Source organism: Equus przewalskii, chromosome 25 (genome assembly GCF_037783145.1).
Source record: "Equus przewalskii isolate Varuska chromosome 25, EquPr2, whole genome shotgun sequence".
Classification (NCBI taxonomy): Eukaryota; Metazoa; Chordata; class Mammalia; order Perissodactyla; family Equidae; genus Equus; species Equus przewalskii.
The window spans coordinates 44,358,758-44,373,984 of NC_091855.1; the positions used below are offsets into that span (position 1 = coordinate 44,358,758).

Here is a 15,227-nt window from a genome sequence, read left to right on the forward strand (position 1 = left end):
TAGGCGTGCCTGGGACGCTGGGAACCCGCCGCCCCCGCCTCCCGCGGGGACCAGCCATCCCTTCCCCGCCCTGGGTGCCGCCCCCTTGGCCCGGGACAGGACCAAGTCGCCCCTAGCAACAGCAGCCGAGACGGCTTCCTCCGGCCGCGCTGACTGGCCGAACTCCGGGAGGCGGCGGTGTCGTCACTTCCGGCATCCGGAGGCAGCAGAGGAAGCCGAGGGGCGGCCATCTTGGGTCCGTGAGGCTCTGAGGTGCCGGGAGCGGCTGCGGCGGGGGCCACCGGGCGGAGGCTGAGGCCGAAAGCGAGCCGGCGGGAGAAGAGCAGCCGGGCGCAGGTGCCGCCTCTGCAGCCCCCTCCATGGTCGGCGCCCGCAGCCCGCGGCGGCCTGTCTCGCGCTCTACCTCCTCCACATCCTCCTCCTCTTCAGGGGCCGCCGGCGGCGCTGTGTGGAGGCCCCGGCGCTGAAATCCGCGGCGCGACGGGCGAGAGCGGAGAAAGAGGCCAGGCGGTCCGGGCCCGGGGGGCGCCCTGAGGCGCGGGGACGCCGGCGGGCCGACCCGCAGCCTGCCGCCACCGCCCGCCGCCGGCCGGGCCCCGCCACCGCCGCCCGCGGGGCTCCTCGGCGCAGCCGCCGGGGCCGGGGGAGCATGAGCCCCGGGACCCGCCGGGGGACGGCCCGGGCCCGGCCCGGGATCTAGACGGTCGTGGGGGAGGGGAGCCGCCCTCGCGCGGCGCCGCTGCAGGACCGCGGCGCTCGACGCCGCCGTGCCGGCCGCGGGCCGCCGCTGTTTCCCCCTCGCATTGTGCTTCAGTGAAGTGGAGTAAGATGTCTACTAGGACCCCGCTGCCGACGGTGAATGAACGAGACACTGAGAACGTAAGTGGCCTGGGCGTTCGCGGGCCGCCCCGGGCGGAGCGCGACAGCAGCCTCGCCGTCGGCCGCGGCGCCGGGCGCTCTGGGAGCGGAGGGCAGGCCGGAGGCAGCGGGCGGAGCGTTTCCTGGGGAGGGCAGCCGTCCGGCCGCGCGTGCGGGGCCGCGCGGCGTCCTGTTTGTGACTCGAGCCGGGCCGCGGCGGTTCCGTCGGCGTCTGGGGAGGCTGGGGTGCCGCGTCGTGCGGGTGGCCGGAGCTCCGCGGTGTTTAGTGCTTCTTGCACCCAGACTCTCGCTCCGAGTTGGGCAGACAGCTCTGGAGAGCCGGTCGGGTTAGAAACGTGTCCGCGGTGCCTGTTGAAGGTAACTCATGGGGTCACGCGGACCGTCCGCTGTGCCTCCTTGTTTGAGACGACCGTCGCTAAGACCAGGTGCCCGCCGAGGAGTCCCGGCGGCCCCGTGGACGGCGCTGCAGAGCCGTTCGGGAGAGGGGTGCTCAGAGCGCGCGCGGACTGCGGGGAGGGCGGCTCCGTTTCCGCACGAATCTGTCTGGAAGGGGTTGGTAAGCCTTTTGGGAGGAAGAGGCGAGCTAAGGCTGCCCTGCCGCTCGCGGCCTGGCTGAGGGACGCCGCTCTCGGCTCCGCGGGGGAGAGTGGCTGAGGGGGGCTCTCAGGCCCCTGCGGCGCTCACGCCCTGGGATTCTGTATGAGGAGCCTTTGATTTTGTTCCTGTAACCCTTTCAGAAAGGCCAGGAGGAGCATTTTTAGGGAATGACAACTTGTAGGCATTCCGTTGGAGAAGTGTTGACTGTCCGAGTGCCTTCTGAACCCTTCTCTGGCGCTGGGTTCAGAACCTCCGATCTAGCTGAGTTATCTTCGGTGAAACATCTAGGAAGTAACTCGTAAACAAGCTTCGCTGGCCTTTCCTTGTAAGTGTTGTGAGGTAGTTCCTGGCAAGAAAATGCTGTCACCTAGGAAGAGCCTCCTCACTCTGCCTGTTTTCCTGCTTTCAATAACGTCCTGAGACAGTGTGGCCTAGTGGTATCAAATACCTTCATTTTAATCTTCAAAATGCCACTTCTTTGCTGGATACCTATTAGGTGATGTAATCTGTTTATGTAAACCTTGGTCTAAAGCATGCCTCTAGTAACTTAATGTATAGTATTTAATGGTCTTTAACCTGGTCAGTAAGTAGTACGCGGCTGTACGTTCCTTTACCTGAGATGGATTAGAAAATTACACAAAGAGTGAGTAATAGAAATTGTAGACTAGGTGAGTCAGTGAACTCACTTTCTTGTAGACCTTTTGAAGAACCTATTTCTGACCTCATCATTTTCCTGTTCTTTGACTGCCCTGTAGAGTGGAGCAAGTAAAAAAGTGAATTGATTAGCTTTGATCATTGACTTTCATTCAGAGAAGCAAAATCTTACATTGAACCAGAGCAGGAGCTCTATACTTCCTCAATAAACTCAAGCCAAAAACAATCAAAACAGATTTGTAATAATGAAGGATTTACACCAATGGGTCTTTACCGTGTTCTGTGGAGAATTTGTTGAATTATGTTGTAATTTTTTTGTTTCATTAGAAATTACTAGCTTTAGTCTTTAAAAACAACGTAGGGTATAGAGTGTGCCTTTATTTTCATGAAATGTATTTAAAATAGCATGTTTGACAGCGTTAAAATCAGAGGTTTCCAGCACTTAATTGCATTAACTCACCATGCTCTGTTCCATTTTTAACTCTGGTATTGGCATGTTCTGGAAGTAGTTGCATGTCTTTTGCAGTGTGATGCTCTTGTATCAGTGTTATACGTCTGGCATATACCATGTTATTTACCTATCATTACTAAACTAGGTATTAGACTTCCTGCTGATTGAATGGTGAGGGTACAAGAATGATTGAGAGCTCTGAGTCTCTTGAGCAACTCTTTTGTTAAAGTCAGGTTTATTGAGAGAGAACATTGACTGTTGAAGTGTACAGTTTGATGCGTTTTGATACCATCACAGTCAAGGTGTAGACATTTCCATTGCCCAAAAAGGTCCCTTGTGGCCCCTTTCCCAGTTAGTCTTCTCTCCCTTCCCCCAGCCCCTGGCAACCACTGATTTGTTATCTGTCCCTATGGTTTTACCTTTTCTAGAATGTTGTATAAATGGAGAGTGTATAATCTTGTGTCTGGCACCTTTCATTTAGCGTCATACTTTTGGGATTTATTCGTGGTTGTGTGCATATCAGTAGTTCATTCCTTTTTATTGCTGAGTAGTAAGTAGTTCATTAGGTATACCAGAGATTTTTTAAAAAAATTTTATTGAGGTCATAATAGTTTATAACATTGTGAAATTTCAGTTGTACATTGTTATTTGTCACTCACCATATAAATGTACCCCTTTACCCCTTATGGCCACTCCCCCCAACCCCTTCCCCTTTGGTAACCACCAATCCCTTCTCTTTGTCCATTTACTAGTTTATCTTCCACATATGAGTGAAATCATATGGTGTTTGTCTTTCTCTGTCTGGCTTATTTCGCTTAACATAATACCCTCAAGGTCCACCCATGTTGTTGCGAATGGAATGATTTTGTCCTTTTTTATAGCTGAGTAGTGGTCCATGGTGTATGTGTGTATGCACGTACATATATATATCTCTCTCACATCTTCTTTATCCAGTCATCAGTCACTGGGCACTTGGGTTGCTTCCACTTCTTGGCTATTGTGAATAATGCTGCAGTGGACATAGGGGTGCATTAGTCTCTTTGAATTGTTGATTTCAAGTTTTTTGGATAAATACCCAGTGGTGGGATGGCTGGGTCATATGATATTTCAATTTTTAATTTTTTGAGACATCTCTATACTGTTTTCCATAGTGGCTGCACCAGTTTGCATTCGCACCAGCAGTGTATGAGGGTTCCCTTTTCTCCACACCCTCTCCAACACTTGTTATTTCTCATCCTGTTAAGTATAGCCATTCTGACGAGTGTGAAGTGATATTTCATTGTACTTTTGATTTTTATTTCCCTGAGATTAGTGATGTCGAACATCTTACGTGTGCCTATTGGCCATCTGCATATCTTCTTTAGAAAAATGTTCACATCCTCTGCCCGTTGTTTTGATCAGGTTGCTTATTTTTTGTTGTTGTTGAGTTGTATGAGTTCTTTATGTGTTTTGGAGATTAACCCCTTGTAAGATATACGATTTGCAAATATTTTCTTCTAGTTGGTGGGTTGTCTTTTTCGTTTTGTCCTGGTTTCCTTTGCCTTGCAGAAGCTCTTTACTCTGATGAAGTCCCACTTGTTTATTTTTTCTTTTATTTCCCTTGCCGGAGTAGACATGGTATTCAAAAAGATCTTCTAACACCAATGTCAAAGAGTATACTGCCTATATTTTCTTTTGGGAGTTCCATGGTTTCAAGTCTTACCTTCAAGTCTTTGATCCATTTTGAGTTAATTTTTGCTTATGGTGGAAGATAATGGTCTCTTTTTGTTCTTTTGCATGTGGCTGTCCAGTTTTCCAAACACCATTTATTGAAGAGCTTTCCTTTCTCCATTGTATGTTCTTGGCTCCTTTGTCGAAAAATAGCTGTCCGTGCATGTGTGGTTTTATTTCTGGGCTTTCAATTCTGTTCCATTGATCTGTGCGCCTGTTTTTGTACCAGTACCATGCTGTTTTGATCACTAGGCTTGTACTATATTTTGAAGTCAGAGATTGTGATGCCTCCAGTTTTGCTCATTTTTCTGAGGATTGCTTTAGCTATTCTGGGTCTTTGGTTACCCCATATGAATTTTAGGATTCTTTGTTCTGTTTCCGTGAAGAATGTCATTGGGATTCTGATTGGGATGGCATTGAATCTGTAGATTGCTTTAGGTAGTATGGACATTTTAGCTATTTTATTCTTCCAATCCATGTGCATGGAATATCTTTCCATTTCTTTATGTCATCATCGGTTTCTTTCAATAACTTTTTATAGTTTTCATTGTATAGGTCTTTCACCTCCTTGATGAAATTTATTCCTAGATATTTTATTCCTTCTGTTGCCATTGTAAATGGCATTGTATTCTTGAATTCTCTATTAGCTCGTTATTAGAGTATAGAAATTCAGCTGACTTGTAAATTGATTCTGTACTCTGCAACTTTGCTGTAGTTGTTGATTATTTCTAGTAGTTTTACCACAGTTTTTTTAGTCCATTCTCCAGTTGATGGACATTTTGGCTATTATGACTAGAACATCTTTGTCTTTCTATTTTGTAAAAAGACTTTCTGTTTTGCTTACCCTAGGAGTCTTATTTAAATTATTTATTTTATGTTTAAATTATATATACCTGTGATAAGAATGTTGCTTGTAGATCAAGAATAATAAAAGGCAGATAATTTGCAACAAGAATATTATCTTCATCCTAGTACACTACTCTATTTTCATGTGTTTGATTTCCAAATATGAATTTCCCCCTTTTGCTGATGAGTCTGATATACTGTTATCAAGTCATTTTATAACTCAAAAGGACTAGTCAGACAGTCTGACCTAATAAGGATAAGAGAGGTGACAGGAGATGCTTTTCACCACTCACTATTTAGTAGCACAGCCTCTGCTAGGCCCCAGATCTCCAGCTCAGTCCCCTCTGCTTTTTTGTACCAGCCTGTTTCTCAAAAGCTTATGTACTAATTATTCAACTAGGGAGATAAGGTTGTACCAATATACAGAGTATATTTAACAAAATATTTTTTAAAATCTTATTTTATAGAAAATTTCAAACAAATAATTAGAATTCAATAAGTATTTATCAATGGTTCTCCACCAGGGACAATTTTGCCCCCAGGGGGACATTTTACAACGTCCAGAGACATTTTTGGTTGTCACAGCTGAAGAGGATTGCTACTGACTGGGAATGCTGCTGAACGTTTTACAGTACACAAGACAGCACCCCCCCTTCTCCCAACAAAGAACTTTCTGGTCCAAAATGTCAGTAGTGCCAGGGTTGAGAAACCCGGGTATATAGATAGCCACCAGGTACTCCACAGCTAAATGGCCAGTCCTGTTTCATTTGTTGTCTCCCCAAGAAGCAAATTCAGTATGTCGTATCATTTCATCTCTAAAGCTCTTGGAAGAGATAAAGCTTCTTTTAATTTTTTTGGTTTCTGTGAGGAAGATTGGCCCTGAGCTATCCTCTGTTGCCAGTCTTCCTCCTTTTGCTTGAGAAAGAGTGTTGCTGAGCTAACATCTGTGCCACTCTTCCTCTGTTTTATGTGGGACACCGCCACATCCTGGCTTGACGAGCAGTGCTACGTCTGCACCCAGGATCTGAACCTGGGAACCCCGGGCTGCTGAAGCAGAGCATGCGAACTTAACCACTGTGCCACTGGGCTGGCCCTGAGATAAAGCTGCTTTTAAAAAAAAATGTAATCATAATCCCTTTATCATAAGTTCTTAAATATCCAGTCAGTGTTCAAATTTCCTCTGTTGTCTACTTTTTTAGCACTCTGTTGAAGGGTCCATATATTACAGTTGGCTAATATGTGAAATAAGATGCTTTTTAATGGCAACAAAAAAGTTTGCATTCTAGTTTATTTTCTACGGTTGACTTGTGTAGAGCCATTGACAAATCCTGTTTATATACTCGTAAAGTTAGAAATGTATTTTTCACTTAAATTTCAAACCATATGACACATTGTAAGCCTGGCTTATTTGCCAAAGTACCAGAGGCCCCAGGGCTTTGCCATTTATTTAATAGCTCCTGGTGTGTATGCACCATGTACTTACTTATTATTAGTTAATGCAGACAGTCATCAGAATTTCTTATCTCTCTGAAATAAACTGATGGTGTATTGTTTAGCTAACTATTGATTATGTAAGACTATTATTAACCTCTTCAAATTTGAGTGCCTACTCTGTGTATGACACTGTACTTAGGTGCCATAGAGGATATACCTAGGAACCATATCACTCCTGCTCTTTAGGACTTCGCAGTGCCTGCAGAACAAAGTGTGCTGAACTCTGTGAAACCGTTTGTAAACTCTCAAACTGAAGCAAACACAAGAATCACCTGGAGGGCTTATCAAAGTGCTGATTGCTGGGCCCCACCTGCAAACCTTGATTCTATCATTGGGGCGCTAGAGTTTGCATTTCTAACAAGTTCCCAGGTGATACTGATGCTGCAGGTTCAGGGGCCACACTTTAAGAATTGCTGCCTTAGAGTGGATACCAGGGGAAAGGTGGGGTGGGGGGTGGGCACAAAGGGTGAAGTGGTGCACCTACAACATGACTGACAAACATTAATGTACAATTGAAATTTCACAAGATTGTAACCTATCAATAACTCAATAAAAAAAAAAAAGAATTGCTGCCTTAGTATTCAGTGAAGGCTTACCAAATAAACTATATTTCTTTAGATTGTATTGTGACTATAGAAGAGAGATTTCCAGCAGATTCAATAATTTTCAGGTTTCATGAGTTGTTTTTTTTTTGAGGAAGATCAGCCCTAAGCTAACATCTGCTGCCAATCCTCCTCTTTTTGCTGAGGAAGACTGACCCTGAGCTAACATCCGTGCCCATCTTCCTCTACTTTATATGTGGGACGCCTACCACAGCATGGCTTGCCAAGCGGTGCCATGTCCGCACCCAGGATCTGAACCAGTGAATCCCGGGCCGCTGAAGTGGAACATGCACACTTAACCGCTGTGCCACCGGGCTGGCCCACTATGAGTTTTTAAAATTGGTTCTTTCTAAGAAAGTGTGGTTATGGAGAATAAGAATAAAAATAGTTACCATTTGTTGATCATTTACTATATATCAACAGTAGTAAGTACTTTATATAACATTTTATTTAAAATATGTAGTATAATTTCATTTAATCTGCATTTTAACTTCCAAGCACAGCTGTTTATTGAATCAAGCTGTTTGGGACTTTAAAAAAAAGTTGAGGGGCTGGCCTGGTGGCATAGTGGTTGAGTTTGCATGCTCCACTTTGGCAGCCTGGGGTTTGTGGGTTCATATTCCGGGCACAAACCTATACATGGCTCATCAAGTTGTGCTGTGGCAGCATCCCACATATAAAATAGAGGAAGATTGTCAACAGATGTTAGCTCAGGGCCAATCGTTGTCACCACAAAAAAAGTTGATCTCTGAAGAATTAATATTTTTTTATTGGGTCAAAGTGTTTGGGAAAAGATCTTAGAGACTTCAATTTGAGGGTGATTCTTGTTTTTTCTGTATGTAAATTAGGTGAAGGTAGAAATTTGCCGTGAGTAGAAAATTGGTCATTTTGATTATTTATGTAGCACATGATTATTTACATTGTAATAACTTTTAGGAAACTTATACATAGCTTAATGTAGATTAGTAGTACTTGTTATCTTTAACTTCAAAGAAGATTGTTCTAGATTCTAAGATATAGACAAATTTTTATCCCTGGAATTTGTTCCCAAGCTGGAATAAGAGTCAGGGAATGTGACCCCTTCTTATCACCACTGGGAGGATTAAGGCAGAAATTCGCTTGTTTTGCATTCTTGTTTTGTTTTGTTTTTTGCTGAGGGAGATTCGCCCTGAGCTAACGTTTGTTGTCAATCTTCCTCTTTTTGCTTAAGGAAGATTTGCCCTGAGCTAACATCTGTGCCCATCTTTGTCTATTTTGTATGTGAGTTGCTGCCACAACGTGGCCGCTGATGAGTGGTGTAGATCCACTCCTGGGAACCAAACCCAGGCAGCCCAAGCAGAGCGTGCCGAACTTAACCACTAGGCCACAGTGCTGGCCCCCTTTACATCCATTTTAAACTTTCAAATTAAACCTGAAGGAGAAAACAAATCTCTTCCCTGGGAATCTCCCAGCTTTAAAGTTGTCTTACACAAGAATTTAAAGAATGTGCTTGGAGTTGATTTGCAAGTAGTAATAAGGGGTTTGTGCTGACCCACGTGCACCTGCCTGTACAGTAATTGAAAGGGTGGAAGTTGGCACTGGAAGAAGAGAACTTTTCTTGGGGAGTCCACCTTCTTCTTCAAGCTAGAGTTCCTTAGCACTGCGCTCTAACCACCTGAGCTGCTGAGCCATGGTTAGTCTTATAGTAATGTTATGGGGACTAGATAAGGCATTGTTTTGTGGGTTACATGTTTTGTGGGTGTTCAAAGTTGAAGCTTGAACCAAGTAGATAGAAGGTGTTTCGTTTGTGTTTCTTGCTAATAGTTAGGCAGTTAGTTGCTTTTGAGGGGAGTTTAAATATTGTGGGATTTGTGTTACGGACATTTTACCTGAAAATCTGTATTGGTAGAATTTAATATGAAATTTGAATAAGCTGAACCCAAAGGTTTTTATTGCAGAATTTTATATAACACTATTCTTTATGTAGTTAGTACATTTATGATTTCATTGACTACAATAGCAGATTCTAGGATGAGAATCCTGGAGAGGAGTAGATTAGAATAACTTCCTAACTCAGCCTTTTGCCCTTAGACTTATTCTTTATCCAGAAGAATAATTTAAACTGGGGCAAGCAGCTTTTGTTGTTGAAGGCATTTGAAGTGTTCTTGATAGCATTCTGTTCACATGCTATCTCCTTGTCTTCCTTCCCTTGCCTCGCCCTCCCTATCCTAGGCCTGCCTTGGTACCCATAGGCATCTATTAGCTTTACTAGTAGAATAGACTAAAGGAGCGTATGTCTTCTCTTTTTTTTTTTTTTGAGGAAGATTAGCCCTGAGCTAACATCTGCCACCAATCCTCCTCTTTTTGCTGAGGAAGACTGGCCCTGAGCTAACATCCGTGCTCATCTTCCTCTACTTTATATGTGGGATGCCTCCCACAGCATGGCTTGCCAGCCTCTAAGAAATCTTTTTTAAAAAAGTTTTCTTTTTTGGTGTATGCATGTCTAGAGTATATTCTCATTTGTATCTTCTGGTTGTGTAATGACTTATATTCTATGGCTCTTTTATATATGGACAAAATTTTTAAGAACTAATACATAATATATAAAATGGAGTGCATTCCCCATTCATTTTTCTTACTGCTTTTTTCTTTTCGTTTTTTTTCTTTTCTTTTCTTTTCTTTTTTTGCTGAGGAAGACTGGCCCTGAGCTAACATCTGTGCCCATCTTCCTCTACTTTATATGTGGAATGCCCACCACAGCATGGCTTGACAAGCACTGCATAAGTTCGTACCCAGGATCTGAACCTGTGAACCCTCGGCCACCGAAGTGGAACGTGCGAACTTAACCACTGCACCACCAGGCCAGCCCCCCTTATTGCTTCTTACATTAGTGTTGATATGGCCCCTCTAACAGTTAGTAGTACTTTGGCTGAAAATCATAAAAACCTAACATGACAACTTAACTAAATAGAGGTTTGTTTTTCTCACAAAAGAAATCTAGGCAGCTTCTAGCTTTGGTTCAGCAGTTGAGTAATATTGGAGCTGGTGGTTTTTAAAAATATTTTTTTGTCTTGGGCCATCCCCGTCGCATAGTGGTTAGGTTTGCTCAGTCTGCTTCAGCAGCTCAGGATCTGCAAGTTCGGATCCTGGGCGCAGACCTATGTACCACTCATCAAGCCATGCTGAGATGGCATCCTACATACAAAATAGAGGAAGATTGGCATAAATGTTAGCTCAGCGAGTCTTCCTCAAGCCAAGAGAGGAAGATTGGCAACAAATGTTAGCTCAGGGCCAGTCTTCCTCACACACACACACACACACACACACACACACATTTTTTGTCTTTTTTCTCATATTTGAGACCTTATGGCTATAGGAGATCTCATACAGCTCCAGCTGCTATGGTTGCATTCAAGGCAAGAGAAAGGAGAGGGGGCTGTACTAGTGTATCTGTCTCCTTTTATGAGAAACACAAGGTTCTCCCAGAACCCTCCAGTAGACTTTCACTAATGAGAACTGGCCGGAACTAATCCACATGCTACCTCTCGCTGCAGGGAAGTTGGAGAAAACAGGAATTTAGCTGACATTGTTGCCTCCCGAAACACACACGTAGGTTCTCTGGAAATGAAGAAAGGAGGATTGGATATTGAGTAGCTAACTACAGTATTTACTCCATTCTCTAATACTATGTAGCAACTTAAACGTTTTACATTAAAGAGAGGGTTTAGTTTGAAAATGAATGCTTTATGAATTTGTTAATAATCCTTCTTTGGCTTGATTCTGCGTTATTTTCAGTATCAGTGTACATATTCTAGTTTTCATGGTGGATGAATTGGTATCAGCTCAATTCCATGGGAGGGAGAAGGATCACCACTCCTTTAAATTGTTTTGTGTGTGTGAGGAAGATTGGCCCTGAGCCAACATCTGTTGCCAGTCTTCCTCTTTGTGCTTGAGGAAGATTGTCGCTGATCTGACATCCATGCCAATCTCCCTCTATTTTGTGTGGCATTCTTCCACAGCGTGGCTTGATGAACAGTGCTAGGTGTGTCCCCCAGATCCAAACCTGTGAACCTTGGGCCACCAAAGGAGAGCATACTAACTTAACCACTATGCCACTGGGCCAACTCCAGGACTCCTTTAAAATTTAAGAATTAAGTTCAACAGCTTTGAGTACCTGTTAAGTGCTTAGTGCTGCCACAAAATGTTGTAAATTGGCTACTGAAGAATTATATAACTTTTTTTTGGTCCTCAGGTTGTTTATTGGCTCCTTAGGGAGAAGAAAATTCCATGCATGAAATAATTGGCTAACAGTACAAGAATTAAAAATTTTTGTTAAAATGTTTAGTATTGAGGGGCCAGCCCCATGGCCAAGTGGTTAAGTTCATGCACTCTCCTTCGGTGGCCCAGGGTTTCACCAGTTTGGATCCTGGGTGAGGATCCAGCACCAATTATCAGGCCATGCTAAGGCGGCATCCCACATGCCACAACTAGAAGGACCTACCAGCAAAATATACAACTGTGTACCTGGGGCGCTTTGGGGAGAATAAGAAAATATTTTTAAAAAAATGTTATTGACATTGAGTGCTATGATATAGGAATAAGAAACTTTTTCCTCTTTAGGGCCAATGATGAATGCATGGAAAAATAAAATGAAGGCCAAGGAGAAGCTGAAGTCAATTTAATTTGCTTCTGTTTTGAGAGAATTTTTTTAATTTAAACACATTAGACTTTTAAACTTAAGCACTTTATGTCAGGAAACATCAAACTAAATATGCTGAATTTAACCCTATTGGAATTTAACAAACATCAGATATTTCAGTCTGTTGTGTGAGTTTATAATCTAATGGTGAAATACAGGTTTCTTTCTGCTTTGTGTTATGATTGTTTATTTGCATGAGTGTGTATTAGGTTAGGCTGCATTATGTTGTGGTAATACAAATGACCAAAATCTTAGTGGTTTTACACAGTAAAAAATCCTTGTTCACACAAATTTTGCCTGAGGGCTCATTGGCTCTATGAAGAGTGAGCTCCATGTCCAGGCCAATTTGATCCTGTGGCCCTCCATCTTTGGAGAGTGCTCAGGCTTCAGGAGAGCAGAAGACAGGGCTGGAGTCCAGCACTGGCAGTTAAATACTTTAGCATGGGAATGACATGTCACTTTCACTTGCATCTCATTGGCCAAACTTAGGCACGTCGCTAGAGGGAAGTGTGTTTCTTTGCAGTCAGATGAATCCTCCACTAACTCAGAAGCAAAAGAGCCCATGTGGGGGATAGTAATATTGTCTACAACAAAGTAGCATAGTAGAGATAGATACATACAAAGTATCTCAGGAGCCCAAAGGAAAAGAAATTAATTCTGATAGAAAACAGGGAGAGTCCTGGAAGGGCTTCATAAAGATGGTGAGAAACGATCCAAACATAAAGGAATGAGTAGGGTTTTAGGTTTGAAGAGAAGAAAGAGCACTCAAACTGAGGGAACAGGATCACACTAGAGAATAGTGGAGAGGAGGAAAGGATTAGATCCGAGAGGGCCTTGAATTCATTTAACATTCATTCAACAATAATGTATTGCACAGCTACTATGTGCCAGGCACTGTTCTAAGTTCTCAGAATATCTGATAATGAACAAAACAGACAAAAATCCCCTTGTCCTCTTGAAAGTTACATGCTAATGGATGTAGTACTAAAGAGTTAGTCTTTTATTATAAGTAGATTGGGGAGTAAGCAAAGGTATAAACTTGGCGTAAGATATGAATCTTAAGATTCTTTCACCATTTCTATTTTACATGCAGTAAAAGACAGTTGATTTGCACAAAAGTTAATACTTTGTCTCTTTAACTGTCCCTCCCTCTAGAAAACCTAATACATGAAAAGCTGAATTTATAAACCATGTAAATTAGAAAAATGTATGTTTACATTCCAAAAGCTTAACAAAAATTTTGGATAGTAGTATTTTTTTTTTTTTTTTTTTTTGAGGAAGATTAGCCCTGAGCTAACTGCTGCCAATCCTCCTCTTTTCATTGAGGAAGACTGGCCCTGAGCTAACATCCATGCCCATCTTCCTCTACTTTTTTATATGTGGGATGCCTACCACAGCGTGGCGTGCCAAGCGGTACTGTGTCTGCACCCGGGATCGGAACCGGCGAGCCCCAGACCGCCGAAGCAAAACGTGTGCACTTAACCGCTGCACCACCAGGCCAGCCCCTGGATAGCAGTATAATTTTAATGACTATGTTTTCATTGTGTAAATAGTAAAACCACTTGACACATACCTCATGGAGATGGGGACTTTGTCTTATGCACTGTTGTTTTTCCAACACCCAAAACAGTGTCTGGCACATATTTATATAAAGTTTGTTATATATTGTCACTTGGCAAATATTTGAATGAATGAAAGAAGAAATTCAGAAGATAGAAAAGAGTAATTTCTCGTACTTTAACCACCTGAACACTACAGTGGTTAGTATTTTGATATTTTTTATTTAGTCATTTTAATATTTATTAAGGACCTGTTATGGGCCAACTACTGTTTTAAGATCTAAAGAATAATAAATTACTGTCCCTGTTTTCATGAAACTTAAATCTAGTTTGGAAATAAATATATAACAAATATGGTTACCAAAATTCTTATAAAACCATACTCCAGCTGATCTACAAAATTTGCGTTACAACAGCATGTCTTGTGTACAACAAAGTGTACCTGTTTTGTTTAGTGTCATAACTTAGTTGTTTTAATCTTTTCTTTGATCAGCAAGTCCTCATTTATGAAGAGGCTATTTTTCCAAAGTTCTGATTTGGAAATTAGAATCCTTTTTGTTATAGGAACAGTGTTACAAGTGGCTTAGTTTCATAACTAGTCCTGTTTTACCTAAAATATACATTTACAGTAAATCATACAAATTGTTTTCAGTGCAGTTTTACATGATAACTGAATAGAACAGAGGAGAACTTAATACCAAAATCTGGTACATGAAGGAGAAGTATTTGTTTAGAGGAATATGAGAAAGTAGATGGAGATTAACATGGAAATTCTGGAAAGGACAGGACTTCAGAAGTTGATGGCACAAATTAAGCTTCACTTTAAAATACTTGTTTTTCCTTCTTCTTGATATGAGTGCATTACAAAATACTTCTTATGTTTATCAGCTAGAATGAGGCTTGTGTGGACTGATAGATATAGAGAGAGGATGGGAAAGAAGGGACATTTTCCTGGACAAAAAGTTAGAAAAGAGAAAAGAATGAAGGAGGTTGAAAGTGTCTGTGTGAGGCTGTTTTGAAAGTGAGAAGCCTTCCTGGAGCAGGAGTTCACAGCCATGAGAAACAGGCAGTGGGGCATAGCGTCCTTTGAGCATGTCTGGGGAAAGAGGAACACTGGGCAACTGGGTGCTTGTACTTACAGAATAGCACACAGCAGGCGTTTGTAACTCCCGTACCTTTGTGTTTAATACTGTTAGAGCCGCATATGATTTGTTTTACCTTTATGGAGCACGTTGAGTACTTTATTCATCTTTTCAACAAATATTTATCAAGGGCCACACAGTCTGGCTGTTTCTTTAAACACATTGTTTTGAATTACTGTTAGCAGCGTACTGTTGAAATAAATTGAGAATCCAGATCCTCTTTGGATTTCTCACTAATGATGTGGCTATGAATAAAGCACAGAATATCCTCTGGTGAATGGTGATATCAGCTGTTCTGCCTGCTTCACAAGGTGTAGTAAGAATCCTACGTGCCGGTGTGTTTAATAGCATATGGAAAAGTTAAGTTCTTTATGACTGTAAGGCAGTCCTGTTACTCCTATTTTATATTACAGCCACATATAGAAAATATCTCGTTTCTTTCTGAACACCCGGGTGAATGTCAACAATTGATATTTTTCTTCTAAGTGTTGTCTTGTTTTCCTCATAAATTTATTTCATGTGGGCAAATCCCTTTAAAGTACTAGCTGCATTAGGATTAAAATTAAAGGTGTAATGTTTTGTTTCTTCAATTAGAGGCTCTTAAAACTTGGCAAG

The 15,227-nt window shown here is 42.4% G+C and overlaps 1 protein-coding gene across 17 annotated transcripts in view; it reads left to right on the forward strand.

Moving 5' to 3' along the window:
• The first annotated feature begins 676 nt into the window (after positions 1 to 676).
• The window catches only part of MARK3 (microtubule affinity regulating kinase 3), a 103,650-nt gene continuing 89,099 nt past the window's right edge, over positions 677 to 15,227 (forward strand). For 14 of the 17 annotated variants that reach the window (XM_070593354.1, XM_070593356.1, XM_070593355.1 and 11 more), the window contains exon 1: positions 744 to 879. In XM_070593354.1, coding sequence (XP_070449455.1) covers positions 829 to 879 — 51 coding nt within the window. In that variant the 5' untranslated portion in view covers positions 744 to 828. Of the gene's footprint in view, positions 880 to 15,227 lie in introns of all 17 variants that reach the window. The other 3 variants (XM_070593367.1, XM_070593369.1, XM_070593371.1) reach the window with 3 other exon arrangements.